Raw genomic sequence first — 22,553 nt, forward strand, 5'->3', positions numbered from 1 at the left:
TGAATAATAAATAATTTTCAAAGAACAGAAATAGGAGGGGAAAAGGGGGAAAAACAGAAGGAGATGAATAGAAATCCAGCAGCTTAGGCCATACTGAGCTCTAAGCTTTTTCTAAGATAAAGGAAAAGGTAACTGACATATTTTCCTCTAGATTGTCTAATTTGCTAAATATAAGAAAGTAAAGCTCTAGTTATAAATAAAATCTAGTTTCTTGACTAGAGCATTCATTACGTATCTCTCAGAATCTGAACATGGTAAACAAAGCACAGAATAAAGAAAGAAGGAACACTCAACACACAAAATCTCAAACAAGAACAAGGAGCTGAGAATAGTTTATTTTCTCACTAAATCTTTGGTATCCACGCTATGGTTTAATAATATTATCCTGTCATCATGTCTGTAGTCACAAATCCCAAATAGGGGAGAGTCAAAGAGTCAATACATTCTGTGCAGTGCTACATCTTCTCATTCTAACACTGACAGCATGCAAGCTGATGACTTCAAAGCATCTGCACCGGAAGGCATAGTTAGGTTTATATGTTTTATATTCACAAAATAACAACACACCTACTGAAAAGGTGCTACAAACACAGGCATCAGTTATTTAACTAAGCTCATATATTCATTTTTCTAAGCTTTTTTTTTAATGTGGACCATTTTTAGTCTTTGCCGAATTTGTTAAAACACTGCTTCTGTTTCAGGTTTTTTGTTTTGGCCATGAGGCATGTGGGGTTTCACTTGGCTTCCCAGGCAGGAATCAAAAGTATACACCTTGCAGTGGAAGGTGAAGTCCCAACCACTGGACTGGCAGGGAACTCCCAAGCTCGTGTACGCTTATTCACCACGTTGTTATTAACGAAACTTTGCTTCTGGGGAAACAATAAGGAGTACAACAGGCTTAATCTTTGCCCTCAAGGTGCTTGCAGTTGCATGAAAGCAATTATAGTTGAAAGACATAATACACTGCTGCAGAAGCACAAGGAGGCAGACATCTCGGTGGGACTGAGGGCTGGGGGAGTGGCCCTTCCCTGAAGTCTCCAGGGAAACCTATCTCATTTGTGCCATTTCTCCCAAGTCCCTAGTCCTCCAGCATTCACCTTTACAAAGTAAGAAAAGAAGAGTTCAGAAAACTAAAGTGAAACTGCCATTTCTCTATATGATTTGCCCAACCCTGAAGTACTGACCTCTAAATTAAGTTCATATCAACAATCACCTTTAAAAAACTCATTGCTATTTGTTTCCTCTATTTTTATATGTTTATTTTTTTATACAAGCAATGACATAAGAAAGAAATCAAAATTTCAAAAGATCATGTGAGTACATGAATATTGTCTTCTTTGCATGCTAAACTCCTATTTGTGCTTCAAATTCAAAATTAAATTTCATCTCCTTTAAGCCTCTCCTAGAAAGCAGCAATACTCTCTGCATCCTGTTATATTGTGATTATCTTTTTCCATGTCACTTTCCTCTGCGACACAAACCCTTCTCAGTGAAAGGGACTGTCCTATTAATGTTCACCTGGCAAAGTTTCATCAAGGGCATCTATTTTATAAGCAATAAATTTTTGCTAAATAAACGTTTCAATAATATTATAAATAACTCATCATCCTTTCTCTACTTTAATATTGTCATTATTTTTAGCATGATATATAGGCAGGTATTTATTGACATAGTAAAATGTGGCAGAATGATCATTTTACTAGTAAAACTTCAAAAGGCATTCCAATTTTCAAGATTTTTAGGTAAGTATTGCAAGGTATCATGGACGGAAGAATTAAAGTATTTTAAGACTTAACACAATAAAAGTTATACCATGAAATACAGTGGGAGAGCAGTGAAGACACCTACCCTTCACTCCACCCCCACATTCTGTCAGAACGCTACTAAAAGGAGGTTAAATGTAAGCAACAGTCAGTCATTATACTTTTTGCCTAAATAATTATGAAATATTATAATTATCTTACCTGTTTTAGAACCCATTGTAATGCCTTTTCAAAATAATCCCCAATCCAGTTTTCAAGATTATTCCTATATGTAGGAGGCTGACTCCTCAACCAAGATTTTATCAGAGAATTAAGATCTGTCTCTTCATCACTGAAACATATTAACAAACATTAAAAATTGTTGAGGAGTAAATCATAAATTTACTTTATGAACTCATAAATTTCAAAATAAATTTCTGCTCCAATAAACATTGTTCTACATATGTACTCTATCTGCTAGTATACAAAAGTTCATTTTAGTTACTTTTGTATATGTCCGTGTGTATATACTACTTCTAACTTCTACATATATAAGCACATATAAGTGTGTGTATATATATATACTTATGTCATTTCCTATAAAATAAAGCAAATAAACCTCTATCATTGTAAGTATAAATTAAAGAAGAATTACACATCTACCAGTTAGCCACAAAGTGGTCTAAACCATTCCTACCCAAAGTGGGGTCTACAGAATCCCAAGTACCATCCCAGACCTAATGAAGCAAAATCTTTGCTTTAACAATATCCCTAGGTGATTCAAATGCACATTAGACAAGCTGCACTGCATCTTAATGCAGATCTTTAAAAATACTTTTTCTTTTTCTCTATCGCCAAAAACGTTGACCACCTAAATTCCCATGCCACTACTGAAACTTGAAAACCATGCTAAAGTAAAAGATAATTATTTTAGCACTTAATTATTTGAGTAACATCCAATGTTCGAAATCATACATAATATTGACATCTTATTCAAAATTACATGTTACACATTTATAAAAATTATAGTAAAAACAACTTATAGACTAATAATTTAGAAGTTTCAAGGGCCCACAGTTCTGCCATTTCTCCTGTCCTTGACCAATGTTTCACAGTAACACAAGTAAATACCGAGTCCTTGAATCTTTCCTGCCACATGTCTATCCATTTTAATAAGGAAAAGGAAAAAAAGATCAAAGGTAAATATGTAAATTACATTGGATACACTCAAAACAGACAAAGGAAAGCTGCTAAACTCTTTCAGCATAAAGACTTTGTTGTCAATGGTGGTTTAGTGGCTAAGTCAAGTCTGACTCCTGCAAACCATGGACTGTAGCCCGCCAGGCTCCTCTCTCCATGGGATTTTCCAGGCAAGAATACTGGAGCAGTTTGCCATTTCCTTCACCAGGGGATCTTCCTGACTCTGGATCAAACCCAGGTCTCCTAAACTTTAGGCAAATTCTTTACTAATGTTGTCAACAGTATCTCCTTAGTACCTATAGCAACTACATGTCTTGGTTTGTCTAAGACAATCTTGATTTATATCAATTATCCCAGCATAATAAATAGCATTCCCTTTCATTATTAAAAGGTCCTCATTTGGCCTACTGCAGAGCAAGTGCAAAATATCTGCTGAAGAAATGAATAAAACCTAAAAATCAAAGTTAATCAAAAAGAAACTAAAAATAACAAGTATTTGTGTTTTACATGAAATCATAAATACTCATTATGTCTCTCACAAACAATTTCTGGTTCACCAACAATTTTCAAATTATCTACAGCAACGAGTCTTTTTTCTGATTAAAAAAAATGGCATTCTACTTAACCTTTATTACATTTACACTCTCGCTTATATTATAATTGCTATTATATTTGTCTATCTCCTCTATGTAGACATATGCTCTATAAAGATAAGCCCTCCATAAATACAAGCACTTCATAATTGTTAGCTTTACTCCTTTCTTGCTGTCTCTCTTAAAATGTCTAAATTCGTGCCATACATGTAACAGACATTCAATAAATATTTTAAAATTTAATAAGCTTTCCTTTTATCCTATTTTTCTCACAGGATTATGAGAACAAATGAATAACTGAGATAAACTGTGTGAGATATTACTACAAAAGCTATAAACTCAATGCCATATTATTTTAAAAATAATGCCTCAAAATATTAATTGGGAGTTTGTGGCTAGTTTAATATAAATGCTTCCTACAATATTATCAAAGAAGTAATCAATTAAATAATTTTGGAAACTTTCTGGATCAATTTGATAACAAAAGCAATTTCAAATGATTCTAAAAGAGTAGAACATTGTATATAGACTGATAAATATCAAATTCTAAAATATAAATTCAAAAAGTAAAAGAAAACTTTCTAATAATTCATTTTGGGAAATGAAACTGGCTCAAATATGCCACTGTGTTACTACTGTGGATGAAATCTAAAATTAGTTTATTTTTGCTCTTCAAGTCTCTTCCAAATACACTCAGGAAGAAATTAAATATTAAATAAAGAGGTTTCAAATTTGTAAAATGAAAGATCGGGCCATTTAATAGGCCCTACTTAAACTTGTTCAATAAAATACAGTATGGTTGTAAAGTAAAATAAACAAATTAATTAACTTTTAAAAAAAGAAGAAGAAAAAATGAAAAAAAAAATGAAATAAAATACAGTATGAGGAGTGGACAGCTACACACACTCACCCACAGCTTAAATTACAGCGATTACAAACTGCAGCCAAACAGTACTGCCAGGGAAAGAAAAGAAAAACAGGTGTTGCATGTTCCCCAATTCACATTTTTTTTTCCTCTTTTTAAACAGTTAATGTTTGGTGGTGCTGAATTCTCTCAGCTTTTGCTTGTCTGTAAAGCTTTTGAATTCTCCTTCATATCTGAATGAGATCCTTGCTGGATACAGTAATCTAGGTTGTAGGTTATTCTCTTTCATTACTTTCAGTATGTCCTGCCATTCCCTTCTGGCCTGGAGGGTTTCTATTGATAGATCAGCTGTTACCCTTATGGGAATCCCTTTGTGTGTTATTTCTTGTTTCTCCCTTGCTGCTTTTAATATCTGTTCTTTGTGTTTGATCTTTGTTAATTTGATTAATATGTGTCGTGGGGTGTTTTGCCTTGGGTTTATCCTGTTTGGGACTCTCTGGGTTTCTTGGATCTGTGTAACTATTTCCTTCCCCATTTTAGGGAAGTTTTCAGCTATTATCTCCTCAAGTATTTTCTCATGGCCTTCCTTTTTGTCTTCTTCTGGGACTCCTATGATTCGAATGTTGGGGTGTTTCACATTGTCCCAAAGGTCCCTGAGGTTGTCCTCATTTCTTTTGATTCTTTTTTCTTTTTTCCTCTCTGCTTCATTTATTTCCTCCATTTTATCTTCTACCTCACTTATCCTATCTTCCGTCTCTGTTATTCTACTGTTAGTTCCCTCCAGAGTGTTTCTGATCTCATTTATTGCGTTATTCATTTTTAATTGACTCTTTTTTATTTCTTCTAGGTCCTTATTAAAAACATTTCTTGCATCTTCTCAATCTTCATCTCCAGACTATTTATCTGTAACTCCATTTTGTTTCCAAGATTTTGGATCATTTTTGTTATCATTATTCTAAATTCTTTTTCAGGTAGATTCCCTATCTCCTCCTCTTTTGTTTGACTTGGTGGGCATGTTTCATGTTCCTTTACCTGTTGGGTATTTCTCTGCCTTTTCATCTTGTCTAGATTGCTGTGTCTGGAGTGGGCTTTCTATATTCTGGTGGTCTGTGGTTCCTTTTTATTGTGGAGGTTTCACCCAGTGGGTGGGGTTGGACAATTGGCTTGTCAAGGTTTCCTGGTTAGGGAAGCTTGCATCGGTGTTCTGGTGCATGGAACTGGATTTCTTCTCTCTGGAGTGCAATGGAGTATCCAGTAGTGAGTTTTGAGATGGGTCTATGTGTTAGGTGTGACTTTGGGCAGCCTATATGTTGACGCTCAAGGCTATGTTCCTCTGCTGCTGGAGAATTTGCGTGGTATGTCTTGCTCTGGAACTTATTGGCTCTTGGGTGATAGTTGGTTTCAGTGTAGGTATGGAGGCTTCTGGATGGCCTCTTATTACTTAATGTTCCCTGTAGTCAGGAGTTTTCTGGTGTTCTCAGGTTTTGGGCTTAAGTCTCCTGCCTCTGGATTTCAGTCTTATTCTTCCAGTAGTCTCAAGACTTCTCCAACTATACAGCACTGATGATAAAACTTCTAGGTTAATGGTGAAAAGATTCTCCCCCATGAAGGACCCCCAGAGAGGTTCACAGAGTTATATGAAGAAGAGGAGAGGGAGGAGGGAGATAGAGATGAGCAGGAGGAGAAAAGGGAGGACTCAAGAGGAGAGAGACACATCTACGCAGTTCTCTGTTCCCAAAGTGTTCTCCATAGCCCAGACACCCACAGAGATTCATAGAATTGGATTGGGAAGAGAAGGGGGAGGTAGGAAATAGAGGTGATCTGAGGTAGAAAACGGAGAGTCAAAAGTGGGAAAATAATCAACACACTCCTGAGTAAAAATGGGTACTGAATATTGGATTCTTAAATGTACAATATTGATATCAAATACTGAAAAACAAAGATTAAAAATCTAGAGTAGAGGTTAGACTCTTAAAAATACAATATTGAAAACAAAAACACAAAACATTTTAGAAATACATATGAAGTTTGGTTTAAAAATACAGCCTCTTTTTTTTTTTTTTTTTTTTTTGGTGAGGTTATAGTGAAATGAAAATGAAAATGAAGGAGTAATAGAGGAATAATAGAGGACTTTAAAAGAAAATAAGAGAAAAAATAAAAAAGAAAAAAAAATTTTTCTAGTAAAAATATATGAAAAAGAAAATGAAAGTTAAGGAGTAATGGAGGAGTAATAGGGAATTTTAAAAGAAAATAAAAGAGAAAAAAATTTTAAAAAAGAAAAGAAAATTTTTAATTTAAAAAAAAGAGTAAAAACATATCTAGGAATTTCTCTGGAGCTGTTGCGGGCAGTGTGGGTTCGGTTCAGTTTCAGATAGCTCCTCGTTCCAGCGTACACTTCTTGATAACTATAGGCCCCTTCCAGTGTAGTCGGTGTTACCTACGGGGATTTTAATCTGTTGCACCGGTCCCTTCTGAAGCGGTTCCCTTTGTTTATTTGGCTTCTGTTTGCCAGTCTCTTCAATGTCTAATTTCCGCCCTGACACAGGCTGGCGGAGGTGGTCTCTTGTTTAGGTTCGCTAGTTCACTCGTGCTGCGGGGAGGGAAGGGCGCTGCAAGCAGATATCGCTGGCGTGTGTGGGGAGCACTCACAGTGTTCCGGCCACACTGGGTTTGCCCCGCTCACGGGTGTATGCTCTCCCCATGTACGCTGCTCAGGCTCCTGGCTGCTCTATTATGGAGCGGGCCCTGAGTTACATGCGCTTCCAGTTTTCAGGTTCTCCACAAAAGCACGGACTCAGTAGCGCCTGCGTTTTGTGCCTTCCCTGGCCTGAGCAGCTCAGGCAGCCAAGAGCTTGACGGGCGCACTCTCCCCGGGTGTGGAGCGCCTTCTCCCCTCCGCAGCCCCAGCCTGTTTCCACCTGCGCCAGTAGGCTGCATGCGCCTTGTGTTTAGCCATGACCCTCCCAGCAGATGTCGACCATCCAGAATCTCAGGAAATCTTTGGTTAGAAACTGGGAGCCTGTTTGCAGTTTGGTAGGGGGAGCCATCTCTGGGGCCGAGTTTGCCCCTTTCCCCTCACCCCTGCCTCCCGCCTCCGGCAGGGGATGGGCAGGTCCACCGCCAGCTAGCTCTTCTCTGGAATTGCTCAGTGCCTTTGTTCTGCGAATGGCCGGCAGTGTGTTCAGGCCAGTTAATTTTCTCTCTCTTGCTATCCCACAGTTTAAGTTGCTATCTCACGTTAGCTCCCTCCGATTGCCCTCAGGGCATTCGGGCTCAGTCCTTACCCTAAGCAATGCCGTCCGCTCCTCTCCGTTCCACCCCCACTTGCTGGTGGCGGATGCGGGCGTCTGGGGTACTTTTCTGCTGGGAGTTGCTTTTAGGCATGTAATCTGTGGGTTTTATTTATTTTTCCTCCCAGTTAGGTTGCCCTCCGAGATTTGAAAACTTCCCCCAGACCCACCAGTGCGAGGGTTTCCTGGTGTTTGGAAACTTCCTCTATTACGACTCCCTTCCCGGGACAGGTCTCCATCCCTAGCTCTTTTGTCTCTCTTTTTATCTTTTATATTTTGTCCTACCTCCTTTTGAAGATGATGGGCTGCTTTTCTGGGCACCTGATGTCTTCCGCTAGCGGTCAGAGGTTGTTTTGTGAAGTTTGCTAAGCATTCAAATGTTCTTTCAATGAATTTGTAGGGGAGAAAGTGGTCTCCCCATCCTATTCCTCCGCCATCTTAGCTCCTCCTCTAAACAGTTAATATTGTTTACAAATACTACTAATGCCAGAACAGGGACAGACACAAACAGTGCTACACCTTCTCTGCCATATAAATACAGATTTTTGTTTACATAGTTTTATCCCAAGACTGAAACATCCGCTGCTATCTGCTACTGCTAAGGGCTACACCGTCTCAGCCTGGCCCTGAACCCACAGCTTGGCCACCTCCAGCCCCCCTTGAGCCAGTCCTGGGCCTTCTCTCCGGTTGAGCTTGGTCTTCACCTTGAGGGAGGGAGATCCAACTCAGCCTTCCTCACTGCCCTCCCTCCCCTGCTCGTTGCTCTCCTCCTGTGCAGCGTCGTCCTGCTTCTCAAACTCCTGCTGCATGCTGCTGAAGACCGACCACCAGATGATGGGGTCTTCATAGATCAGGCAGCCCTCCAAGCTGAAGGTCTGCCAGTTCTGGCACAACAACATCACATCCTTCTCCAGGTTGTTGAGGCTGTGGTACTTATGGCTGCCTGATGCACTCCTTTATCCTATTAAATCTTTAACCTATTTAAACCTAGGTTAGCTCTAAAAGTCTATAAATCTAAAATTCTATGAGTAAAATATTGCTTCTCAGCTTTAAATTATTAGCCTCCAGCTCATAAGTAGTATGTTCACTTCTCTGAACTCATTCATAAAGGAAAAGTTATAGAAAAAAGAAAAAACAAATACTTGCTGTTCCATTTATGCAAACAAAAAATAATTATTTAGTAATTGTGATACCACTGCTACTGCTGCTGCTGCTAAATCGCTTCAGTCGTGTCCGCCCTGCGTGACCCCAGAGAAAGCAGCCTACCAGGCTCCCCCGTCCCTGGGATTCTCCAGGCAAGAACACTGGAGTGGGTTGCCATTTCCTTCTCCAATGCATGCATGCATGCTAAGCGGCTTCAGTCATGTCCAACTCTGTGCGACCCCAGGGACAGCAGCCCACCAGGCTCCTCTGTCCACAGGATTCTCCAGGCAAGAGTACTGGAGCGGGTCGCCATGTCCTTCTCCTGTGATACCACTACACTGCTGAAATAGTTCAACTAAGTAAACAGGAACGCTGAATGAAGAAAAACGTAGCAAAGAAGTTAATAAACAATGAAAAAACAAATATTCACATATTACTCATGTATCACTCATGTCACTTAGCTATGAAACCAAAATAATAATTGAAAACATTCTAACACAATGTATGCAAATGTGCTTACCTAAGAAAGATCATTCCCATTCTAGATATTGTGGCTGGTGAGGCACAACTTAAATCGTGAGTTTCAAATACGAAGTTAACATTTTGGCCAAACTGAATCCTTTCTCCACTGGGCATAGTGAGTAGTCGATTATCATCCAGAACAGAATTCAGAGATTCTATCCATTCAGGATCAATATCACCATCACAGATTATCCATGAGCTAACATCTATTTTCAAACAAAAAATGGAGAGAGCAAAATAAATGTTTAAGGATAATAATATTTAAAAATAAAGAATAATTCTCTATTATTCTTTAGAAGCAATTTTCATACTATTTTATATTTCTGAAGCCAAATATAAAGAACAAAGAGTTGAACAAGTTGAAGTTTTTCATGTCAATTTATACTACAAATGTGTGGAGAACTCATAGGCAATCCTGGCTCAGCTGGCTAAAGACCCAATGATATACTCCACGATAAGGCTCTATTTATTTAATGAACATACAGAACTGAAATCTCAATAAAAGAAAACATGGTCTGCAAGACCTTCAGTTCAGTTAAGTCGCTCAGTCATGTCCGACTCTTTGTGACCCCATGAACCGCAGCATGCCAGGCCTCCCTGTCCATCACCAACTCCCAGAATTCACCCAAACCCATGTCCATTGAGTCGGTGATACCATCCAACCATCTCAACCTCTGTCGTCCCCTTCTCCTCCTGCCCTCAATCTTTCCCAACATCAGGGTCTTTTCAAATGACTCAGCTCTTCGTATCAGGTGGCCAAAGTATTGGAGCTTCAGCTTCAATATCAGTCCTTCCAATGAATATTCAGGACTGATTTCCTTTAGGATGGACTGGTTGGATCTCCTTGCAGTCCAAGGGACTCTCAAGAGTCTTCTCCAACACCCAGTTCAAAAGTATCAATTCTTTGGCACTCAGCTTTCTTTACAGTCCAACTCTCACATCCATACATGACTACTGGAAAAACCATAGCCTTGACTAGACAGATCTTTGTGGGCAAAGTAATGTCTCTGCTTTTGAATATGCTGTCTAGGTTGGTCATAACTTTCCTTGCAAGGAGTAAGCATCTTTTAATTTCATGGCTGCAATCACCATCTGCAGTGATTTTGGGCCCAAAAAAAATAAAGTCTGACACAATTTCCACTATTTCCCCATCTATTTGCCATGAAGTGATGGGACTGGATGCCATGATCTTAGTTTTCTGAATGTTGAGCTTTAAGCAAGACCCAGGTATTTCTATTTCCACAAGCTTGTGAGACATTCTTTAGATTTTGTCTTCCACCATGTCATTAGAATGTATTAATACTTTCTATGTAATAGTGCTTTAAGAAAATATGAGAAAGCTACACTTTAGTGTCCTACATGAGAAGTAAACAATACACCACTGTCAAATCTCTTTGATATATAAAAGGGTGACTTCAAAGGGGAGAAGCAGTGAGCAAGTTGTTAAACTGTGACCTAACAAAAAGTAGGGAGTCTTCTGAGATTTTGACTAAAAATTCTGTTCAATACCAAGCCAAAAATTTAGACCAGAAGCCTACTATCATATGACTTAAATTTTCAAAATTCTTGAAAGTACTATATTCAAAGTGGTAAGTTCGTGCACAAACACAAATTTTAACCCCAAATAGAAATGTGTCATTTTGCTTATTTATGAACATTATAGAATCAATTAAGCAAAGATATTATATTTATTCAATAGACTAATTTAGTTATGAACTACAATTTACCCAGGTTACATGGGAGTTTCTATTATAATAAAAGTTTTGCTATAGACTACAGATAAAAATGATAAGATGTCTTTGGACCCTTCAAAGTAAAATATCAATGTAGATCATGATACAGCAGGTTATGGTCATGTATAAGACTCAAAAAAGACAAAATTACAGACAAGCTCTAACATCCTCTAAAAATAAATCAATGAATCACACAACAGAGACCAACCTTGAGGTTCTCGAACTACTTGACGGGCACTATTTGTCAAAACACCATCAGACCATTCCCTTGTATCCATGTCAATATGGCCTAGTAACTGATGTCTAGGCATAGCTTTGGGATTCATGGTATATTGTTTTACCACTTTGCCAGTTTTACAAAGTGCTGCCCTTAACATTCTCCAAAGAGTAGATTTTCCAGCACCACTTGGGCCAACAATAACAACTCCCATCCTCTGGCGTAACTGTTCATATAATTCTAAAGCCTTCTTGATCTAGTAGAAAAGAAATATGTTCATATATGATTTACCATGTACGATCATTTCAATTGTGTACAATTGTACACAATTTCACTTTCAATCTGTAATAGTTGTTCTATTTCAAACATATAAATTAAACCTTCTATTTCTTCCATGAAAGATAAAGCCTTAAATAAAAGAATCATGAAATAAATCTGAACACACAATGTGATTTTTAATTTCATATTTCTTTAAAAGAAGCAAGTTATCAAACGTTCAGGGTTGTCTTCATTTATTCATTCAAACAAAATATATTCAATATTTTATTCATTTTGCTAATTCATTCATTCATTTATAACCTCTTTCCAAAAAACAAAAAAAATCCTGAGGAAAAGGTATTCATTTTGAACATGCATTTCTGCTTCATAAAAAGACCTACTAAAGTGAAGTTCTCCTAAGAAACTGTCAAAGTTTAAATCATATATAATCAACCTTCAAAAATACATATGATGGATCTATTGATATTAATGCCAGACTCCATCATAGGCACTAAGAATAAACTAGTAAAATAGACATGGATCCCACTTTTCGTGGAGACAACTATCTGGTGGGAGAGAATCAGTATTAATCATACAGTTGAACATTAAAATGTATATATTACAAAGGTAAAAAAAGCACACAGCAAGGGGATCTAATTTAGATTTGAAAATTAGGGAAGGCTTCAAAGAGTGAGTAAGACTTAAACTGAAAGAAGAAAGATAAACTGAAAGATAAAGCATAAAGATAGTTAATAAAAATTAACCAGGAGAAAGGATCAATATATTATGAAGTAGTCTTGACAGTTACCTGATTGGGTATGATTTCATAATTGGCCTCCTCAAAGACTTGCTTCAGTGCAGCACTCAGTTCATCATATTCTACTGCTTTAAAGTCAATTCCAGGAAACACATCTTTAATCAGTGCATCAAACCGAGTGCAATCAGCAAAAGTGAACTTCGACATTGTATTAAGTCTCAGTGCTTGTACCACTATATGACTTTCATTAACTGGAAAAAAAGTTTCATGTTAAAACTACAGTTATGAATCTAATGACTGTAAAGTTTTTAACTGTCTTGATATACATTATTAGTAATTAACTTATGTACTAGAATTTAGTAACATTTAATGGCATATGCTATTATGTTAAATAGCAAGCTTACTCAACTATCTTTTAACTGCTGAAAAACAAGTATTACTGAGTTATGAACACTTTTCCATAGAATCTGAATCCCAGGGTACCCAGACTTCAATAAAAACAAAAACAGACTGAGAAGGGGTCACGGAGCGGAGCACACAAAGGGGACATGACCGCTTAATGCAACACAGCACCCCAGATTCGATCTTGGAACAGAAAGAGGACGTCAGTGATAACAACAGCTGAAATTCAAATGAAGCCTGGAATTCAGTCAATGCTAATGTATCAGCCTTAGTTTCTCAGTTTTGACAAATGTACCACAGCAAATGGGGCATCCCTGGTAGCTCAGGGGTAAAGATCTGCCTATAATCCATCTGCCAGTGCAGGAGACACGGGTTCTATCCCTGGGTCAGGAAGGTCCCCTGAAGAAGGAAATGGCAACCCACTCCGGTATTCTTGCCTGGAAAATTCCATGGACAGAGGAACGTGGTGGGCTACAGTCCACAGGGTCACAAAAAAATCAGACATGATTTTGCGACTAAACAACAAAAAAGATGAAACAATCGAAATGCCAACTTTGCAACTTTAATAAATCTAAAATTATCCTTAGGTTGAAAGGCATTTTTTTTTAAATCTTAAAATATCTCTTTAAAAGAATAATTTTGTTTGGTATACTATGTCCTTGAAAGAGAAAATTTAGAAATTATGTTTTTCTAAGGTTTTTGTTCCTGTTTTAAGACTATATAAATTTTCAGACACTATTCCAGACCTACCAAATCAGGAACTTTGAGGATAGGATCCAAAAATCTGTGTTCTAACAAGCCTCTGCTGCTGCTGCTGTTGCTTCAGTCGTGTCCGACTCTGTGCGACCTCAGAGACAGCAGCCCACCAGGCTCCCCTCTCCCTGGGATTCTCCAGGCAAGAACACTGGAGTGGGTTGCCATTTACTAACAAGCCTCTAGGTGATTCTAACTCACATTAAGGATTGAAAACAAGTGGACTAGACTATTGCTCTATATACCGCAAATGTTTAATATTTAATGCATGTTTAAAAGTTATGATAGGACATTAAGTAAAAATCAGGAACAATGTGGATACATTATGGACTTTATTAAAAAACAACGAATCAACATTGGTTCGTTAGAATTAATAAATGCATCATACCCATATGTTAACACAGGAGACACTGGAGGGGCATGCCATTCAGAAGCCCTCTATATTATAGGCATACCTTTCACACAAATCTAAAACTATACTAAATTAAAACATTGTAAAAAATGAGATTATAACTGAAATAATGAATCATACCATTTTGTTTAACACTAGTTTTCTTCAGCTGTCTCAGAAGATTTCCACTTCCTCTCAGAACTGTCTTCAAAGCTCTCAAACCCCAATCATAATGTTGCTGAGGTGTCAAAAGTTCCCTTAAGTAAAGACATGGAAATCATAAAGCATCAAATAAGAAATTCATTTTATTATCATACTAAAAGATACAAAATCCAACTACTAACACATAGAAATCAGAAAATTAGTAAATCAGAAATTTAGTTTAGTAAATATCATTTAGCTAGAGTACTCCATTAAAAATGTTTTACAGGAAAAAAAGTGAAATTAAATCAATAGTATTTAAAAACACGTACTTTTGAGCCAGCCATTTTTGTTATTCAAACTAAAATCTTTCCTATCTATACCTGAGGTACAATATAATTAGACAAATGTGGAAAATGCTCGTTAATAACCATGACCAATCACTGGAGACACAAAGTATTTCAAACTTTAAAACAAGAAAACTCACCTGGATAGATTGAAGATAGCCACCAATTTTCTGCCCAACACTTTAGCATCTTTAAAGCCTTCTGAATACAGAATAACTTCTGCAATAAGCTCATTGTCTGGATGAGACATGGCTACTGGCCTAAAAAGTTGTTTAAGATTATCAGGCAGTTTTTGTCTTCCACCATAGCCTTTTCCAGCAGGATTCATAGTGATAAAGATCCCAGAATTAGAATTTATTTCTACCTGAAATATTAAAACACAGGCATCAAGTATTTGAAACTGTAACTATAAAATATATTGCCAATAGAAGTTTTACTGTGACATATTTCTATACACACATCTTATCACCTTAGCAAAAAGTAACCTCTAGTGTGCTAAACATCTACTCAACATATGATAAACTCCTTAGGAACTAGACTACTTTATAGAGATTCTTTATAATCAGTTTTTTGAGGCTGAAAGTTTCAGTGACGGTAACTAGTTTGACTGTCCATTCAATCAATATTATGTCTACCAAAAGCCTTCCTTGCATTAGGTGCGTTCCTAAGTACACAGAGACAACAAAACTCTGAATTAAAGTCAGTAACAGTTCCTGCTCTTTTGGAGTTTATAGTCTATTGAATACTACAGTCAAGCAATTATAGTTAATAAATGCTATGACAGTGAAGAGTAAAATATCTTGAGAATATCTAGTGGGAGTATTTTCAACTAGCAGTAAGAATAGAAAATTAGAATTATAATATGTAAACAATGAATGAACCACCATGAAGTAGAAATACCTAGAGTAAAAAATCGGGCTATAAAGGAAAGAAAAGAAAAAGAGCATGGTGGAAGAAAAGATGAATTAAGGGAAGGTTTGCTTATGTTTTAATTATACTAAATAGTATACTATAGTATTACTATATATAATATTGTACATCATTTAGAAGGAAAGTTATGTGATTATGTTTAAAAGCCAATGAGAAATGAGAAGGAGGAGGACAGGAATAACTCTGAAGAGAAAGTCCCTGGGAAGCAGATCCCAAAGTATAGATGGAAAATTTAGCTTGGGTTGGGAAAAAGGACAATTTTTCTTTCTAAGAGGAGGAAATGACAAAAATGAACAGGGGAAAAAATAAATTTTGATGGTAAAAGGTAAAAACTTAATAGTTTCTCTTTTCTTTATGAAGAAAGAGTTTAAACATTTAAATTTTACTCCTGTAAACTCAGAAGTTACAAGAAATTTAGAATTGGTACTACTTGGCCTACCCTGAAAAACTTGTATTGTGAAAATGTCATTATGGAGAAGATGATAATTTCACAGTTCTTTCCACTTCCTGTGTGTTCACCATTACACATATAGAGAGAAATCTATATTTTATATACAAATAAGTTTACATTCTAATGACATGAATGTATATTTCCTATGTGGAGAAGTAAGCAGCAGCAGAATAGCTAAATGTTTATTAAGATTCATATACAATAATGAATAAAAACATGAATTTCAGAATTAGATACACCTGAGTTCAATTTCCAGCACCACTACTTATGCTAACTTACCAAGCTGTAGTTTCCTCATCCAAAAAGTTTAAAAAATATAACAGTACCTAACTCAAAGGACTGTGATGAGTATTAAGTAAAACAAAATATAAAAGCATTAAGCACAGTGCCAGCATAGAGTGTTTGATAAATGTTAACAAAGATTATTATAACTGGATTATTCAATACTGAAAGTTTGAAAATAAATAGTGGAAATGGGACCAAAAAAGGGTGAGAAATTCAGAGACAATTCACAAGTAAAAAGGTTTACCTGGTCACAAATTAGAAACAAGGGTGCCAGAAGCAATAAAGATAGACTATTTGTCTGAGTATGGGTAACACAAAGTCTTACAAAATATTTTAATTCTTTAAATTTCTGATATAGCTATACCTCCTTGCCAAGCAGCTCACACACAGTTCTATGATTCTTCAAAGCATCTTGAATTGTCTGGATTTGCATAGAAACTGCGGACAGTACAGATTCTTCCAGTCTATTGAATTCATCAAAACAACCCCAGGCCCCACACTTTACCAAGCCAACAAATATTCGTCCCATTGACTTCACATCGATGCCCTTAAAAATAACAACAAAAATTATATTCATTAAATGTAGTTTAAAACTCTAATAATAACCTAATACTTTATATCATTTAGTGAGAAGATAATCATTTCACCCATCTATGCCTCTTTGGTTCTTTATTAACAAATAGCTATTCTTTCAAAAACTAGGGTGGTCTCAGGAATAAACAAAATAATTCATGTGAAAGCATTCTGAAAAGCACAAGAACTAAAGATTTTTAGTTGTTCTTTAAGTCAAAATATAAATCCTACACATAATGCTTTGAAAATGGTACTTTTAATGAATTTAAGATTTTCTCCTCTTCACTATTCTCCTTACAAAAAGTGTTTTTCTACATTCTAACATAAATCTTCATTCAATATTTAAAATTATTTCTTGTAATAGTTATCTTTACAAAAGTTTTTATACTATATGCAACCTCTCTCCATTTTACTTCTCAAATAAAACAAATTTCATTTTCAGAAGTAGAGTGATTTTAAAATATAGCATTTCATATATATAAATATGTAAAAACTATTTCAAACATCTAAGACACTATTACATAGTTTGATAATTATTTATTCTACCTCATCACAATTGAAAACTAAAACTTGTCTTCCAAGAAGTCCACCTAAAGCCTTTACTGATTCAGTTTTTCCAGTTCCAGCTGGTCCATAAGGATTTCCTCCAAGTCCCATCTTCATGGCTTGAGTGAGAGTTAGGTAGCACTTGTCTGTCAGAGGAGTATAAACCAGCTTGGGAGCATTACCCTATATAAGAGAAATAAAATTTCAAACATTCATATTCTATTCAACATTAGAAATATTATATAGTGACAGATTCTAGTTTAAAAGTCTAACAGGCAACAAGTAAGTTTAAAGCTGTTTACAAAAAATACTTTTAGTAAAGAAACTTTCTAAAGCACAAAATGGAATTAAACTTAGTTATTTCTCAAGCATGCATTTTATTCTATCCTCAATTGATAAACTGTTAGGTTTTCCAAATAGTTTCTCAAGTTCTTTTTTGTTTTTTAACACCAAAAAATTTTGTATTGGGCTATAAGGTCTTCCCTGTAGCTCAAACGGTAAAGAATCTGCCTGCAATGCAGGAGACGCGGGTTCGATCCCTGGGTCAGGAAGATCCTCTGGAGAAGGGAATGGCAGTCCACTTCAGTATTCTTGCCTGGAGAATCCCAAGGACAGAGGAGCCTGGGATCGCAAAGAGTCAGACACTACTGAGCGACTAACACTACACTACACTATAGTCAATTAACAATGTTGTGACGCTTCAGGTGAACAATAAAGGGACTCAGCCATAGATATATACATGTATATATGCCCCAATCCAGTTCTTGTTAACGTCACAAAGATATACCTCGAAGGCAGATAAATTCAAAAACTGTATACAATTACACACTTTCCGATACAACTCAATACAATTACATACAACAATCATTTCTATTTTGTATTTTAAAATTCCTTGAATCTTACAATCTTCACAAATCAGAACTACTTTGGAAACCTCAAAGTATAATTAATTTGAAAAATTCCTTATGAAATTAATAATCTTAAATTACCAAATAAGTCTCAAAAAACAGATTCAAATTCAAATTGCATTTTATATAGAGTTTTTCCTTAATTTAAGTGGACAGATTTGGGTCTCAAAATTCATTTCCTTTTTGAAAGAGCCAGCAGGCAACTCTCCTGACATATGCTTATTAACATATTTATGTTAATAACTATATCCTGATGACTGATTCACTATGATGGAAAAAGGCAAAGAGCATACAGATGGACTTTTTGAGAATAGATTATATTATTTGCCTTAAAATTCTTTTACCTTGCAAACTGAAGATATTTAACAAACATACTTTAACATATTAACTAACTTTGGCCTTGTAAAAGGAGACACAAACCAAATTGTTTCTACCAAGGTTGCTTAATATTCACCTCTCTTTGGATGAGAGATATATTTCAGTCTACATAAATAAATACTACTTCAAAAAATGGTACATTTAGAGAATTCAGCACAACACTGCCATTATTTTCACTTTTTTGTAAACAGAATTTTTCCAATATAACATCTTTCTAATTATGATGAAATAGAAGACAATAACACAAACAAAACTCTTAAAAGTTACAACTAAAATTAAAATAACTCTTTCATTCAATAGCAAATTTCCTTTAAAGTAAGTAATTTCTAACTGGAAAAATTAAACATTTCTGCCACAAGGCATACCTGGTATTCATAAGTATAATGAAGTTCAGAATCCACCATTTGAACATAACATGTGTGATCACTTTTCATATAGAATCTAACTTGTTTTTTCCAAGCCCAGTCTTCAGTTGTATGAATTTGCACTTGGTTTAACTGCTTGACCACATCAATATTATGAATAATATCAAGAATAAGTGCTTTAAGTTTAAGCTCCAAAATGCCAGATTCTGTATACAATTAAAATAATTGGAGAAAATGTTAGCCTGTGATTTATGTACTTTATCATTTTATATGTATATATATGAATGATTCCTTAGTGAATTTAAATATGATTCCTTAGTGATTTTACATATATATGATTCCTTAGTGCATTTAATTTCATAATCCATCTGAACAGTACAGTAACATATATCATGCAACTCAAAAGAATGTGAAATGCACCAATAAGAACTGTAAATGTGAAAACTAAGGTATCAAAATTCATTGAAACAGGGGTTCTGGTTCCTTCTGCAAGGGAGTAGGGACACTCAGCCTGGCTCTCCCTCTGAACGCAGGTATAAAACACAGACAAGCTGCATTAAACAGCTATTCAGGACTGTGAAAAAGTAAAGAATATCAGGCAAATTGGGGAAAGGCAGAATCAGAAGTACAACCAAACCAGCGGTAAGTTTACCTTTTTCCTTTGTTCTCTCTTACATGCACGGACTCAGCGTTGCCAGAAACCATAAGGGTGTGAACAGAGAGAGTTCAAGGACAAGGCCTATACCTCTGAGCTGAAAAGCAAAAATGGAGTCTCCCCGTAGCCACAGCGCTGGCAGCTGAGTCCCAGAAATGCCTAAAACTCTGAAGGAAGAGAACCGCCCTCTCAAATTAGAGGAGCCATGAGCCCAGGAGAAGGAGACAAACCCAAACTGCTCTTTTCTCTCTCCTCTCCATCAGCTGGTTCAAGTCAGGGGCCCAGTCACAGAGGTGTGCAGGAGGGCACACGCAGCTCCTGCTCTCTGACCAGAGGTCAGAAGGGGAGCCTGAGGGAACCACAGAACCGGGGGAGTCCACGGAAGGGGAGGAGCCTGGGGGGACGCCGCGGAAACTTCTTCCTGAGAGAGCTGAACCCAGCCTGAGGCGCAGATTAAACCAGACTTGATGACCGGCCACTAGGCGGCGCACATGTGGGAACGGTCCGACCATCTGAAGAACCCCGCACAGACAGAACAGACGTGGGACCCACAGCCCACGGAAGGCTGACTGGAACTTGGCGCTGAACCTGACGAGAGCACTTGCTCACAGAAAAGTATCAACACTATCCGGAAAATTGAAATAAGACTCAGATTATTATAACCCAAAACGTCCAGGATACAACCTGAAATCATTCAACATGAAAAGAACCAAAAAAAAAAAAAAAAAAACCAACTCATGTCAGAAAAGATAATAAAGGTAAAATGAAGACATCCTCAAGTGAAGGAAATCTGTAAGATTCATATTCAGCAAACATGCTCTAAAAGAAACACTAAAGGAAATTCTTCAAACAAAGATAATGACACCAGAAGAAATCAAGATGAAGGATGGGCAACAGAAATGGTAAGCATCTAAATATAATAAACTATTCTCAGGTCCTCTGAAATACATGTGATGGCTAAAGGAAAAGTTAGACTCTCATCGAGTTTTCAATGTATATAGATAAATATCTACATATCTATAGACATAGATAAATATATATCTAATATCTAACATATAGATATAGATAAATATCTATACACATTGAACACAACATAAAAAGGGGAGGATAAAGAAATCTATAAAATGGGAAGGTTTCTACATTTCATTAAAAATAATAAATTATTGATTCTAAGTACAATATATAAGTATGTTCATTATAATTCCTAAATTAATCTCCAAAATAGACAGATTATTGATCAATTGACAGACAAAAGCACAATAGATAAATTAAGATAGAATACTAAAAGAAATATTCAAATAACAAAAGTCAGCAAGAAATGGAATATTTTTCCATACCAGTATTCCCTGGATCCTCAGAACTTGTATCAATGTTAGTATAGTGCTCTAACTTATTTACCAGCTGTGTTTCAATCTGATGAAGACTATGATCTTTGATCGCATTTTCTACATCTTCAGTGAATTTAATCTGCTCTGCCAAGCATAATATCTAATGAACAAAGAGAAAAATGATTTTTAAAAGGTGAATTTATTTAGAAATATTTTATAAATGCAAGGAAAGATACCTTTTTCCAAATTTCCAATTACATACTGGATCTCTCTACCTGAATATCTTACTGGCAACTCAAATATTAATAGAGCAATACATCTGTAGGAAAAGCATTGTGTGATGGAGCTGAAGCCTACTTCTCAGAACTCATCTCTCACTATTCTTCTATAGGCCTGTTTTTGGGCCTTTGAACCCACTAAGCTTATTATAACCTAAGTGCCTTTGTACCTTCTTCCCCTGACTCTCTTCATAAATGGCTTCTGTTAACCAACAAAGATATCAGAATATTTAATCCTATGTATTAAAAAGAGTAATCTTGTAGCATTCCAAAATAATCTCTCAGTATACCACCAAAGTCTACAATTTCAAAATATCAATTTTATCTTAAAGCAAGATTTGTATTAATCATTCAATCCAATCCCCATAAATAGAAACTAAATATAGATCATCTAAATATAGATAATCAATATAGCAAGGTTACTGATAAAGCAAATGATACACTTAAATACCAGATTTTGAAAACATATGTTAAAATACTTTGATACAGTTCTTGGATGAACAAGGACCCTCCTTTAAACTAAAGACATGAACCATCCATCATCATATAAATCACTAAACCTACTGACCAATTACTACTGAACAGATTGTCTTTTTCTTATATTTACCTTTTAGCATCCAGAAAACATCATTAAATGCCTCTATTTATCAGACGAATTATCTATATATACATTTTAAAACAATATAGCAGGCTAAGCTGCTGTTTGCTCAAAGTCAGAACATTATACAAATACATCAAGTTCTTCAACAAAAAAGAAAGTCAATTAGTAACTTTCCAGGACAAAATCATCTCTCATACTTTGTAGTACAAAACTCACCAGCTTCTTTAATCAAGTATATGGTAAAACATTTAATTAATCAAGTATATGATAAAGCATTTACTTTGGCCACCTGATGCAAAGAATTGACTCAATGGAAAAGACCCTGATACTGGGAAAGATTGAAGGCAGGAGGAAAAGGGGATGACAGAAGATGAGATGGTTGGATGGCATCACCGACTCGATGGACATGAGTTTGAGCAAGCTCCGGGAATTAGTGATGGACAGGGAAGCCTGGTGTGCTGCAGTCCATGGGGTCGCAGAGTCAGACACAACTGAGCGACTGAACTGGACTGGAAAGCATTTAAACAAATCCAAATTTGCTTTGCAAGAAAAGACTCTGCTCTTTAATTTTCATATGAAAATGTTCACATGCCACCTTGAAACTAATATGTATACAGGTGGATTTTCATTCAGGCAATACTACTGAATTTCTGTATTATAAATAAGTACATATCAATATCTCAATTTTTAACAGTCTGCTGCACAATTTCTATGTGAGACTAACAGAAATGATACTCAAGACACAGCCTTGACTAATTCTCATGTCAAATTACCATTCAGATACCTGAATAGACACTAAGATTTTAATTGCCTAAAATATAAAGGTCACTAAGGGTGTTGCTCCAGTAATATAATTTAACCTTCAAAATGAGTTGCCATGGAGGTATTATTATACCCTCTT

At 36.0% G+C, this 22,553-nt stretch overlaps 1 protein-coding gene across 2 annotated transcripts in view; it reads right to left on the reverse strand.

Moving 5' to 3' along the window:
* Positions 1-22,553, reverse strand: part of DYNC2H1 (dynein cytoplasmic 2 heavy chain 1) — a 408,806-nt gene that overhangs the window by 320,624 nt on the left and 65,629 nt on the right. For both annotated transcript variants that reach the window (XM_061143196.1, XM_061143187.1), the window contains exons 31-40: positions 20,783-20,933; positions 18,791-18,996; positions 17,140-17,322; positions 16,385-16,567; positions 14,495-14,718; positions 14,008-14,123; positions 12,372-12,571; positions 11,297-11,561; positions 9,354-9,561; positions 1,965-2,094 (exon numbers count right to left, since the gene is read on the reverse strand). In XM_061143196.1, coding sequence (XP_060999179.1) covers positions 1,965-2,094; positions 9,354-9,561; positions 11,297-11,561; positions 12,372-12,571; positions 14,008-14,123; positions 14,495-14,718; positions 16,385-16,567; positions 17,140-17,322; positions 18,791-18,996; positions 20,783-20,933 — 1,866 coding nt within the window. The remainder of the gene's footprint in view (positions 1-1,964; positions 2,095-9,353; positions 9,562-11,296; positions 11,562-12,371; positions 12,572-14,007; positions 14,124-14,494; positions 14,719-16,384; positions 16,568-17,139; positions 17,323-18,790; positions 18,997-20,782; positions 20,934-22,553) is intronic.

This window comes from Dama dama, chromosome 1, assembly GCF_033118175.1.
Source record: "Dama dama isolate Ldn47 chromosome 1, ASM3311817v1, whole genome shotgun sequence".
NCBI lineage: Eukaryota > Metazoa > Chordata > Mammalia > Artiodactyla > Cervidae > Dama > Dama dama.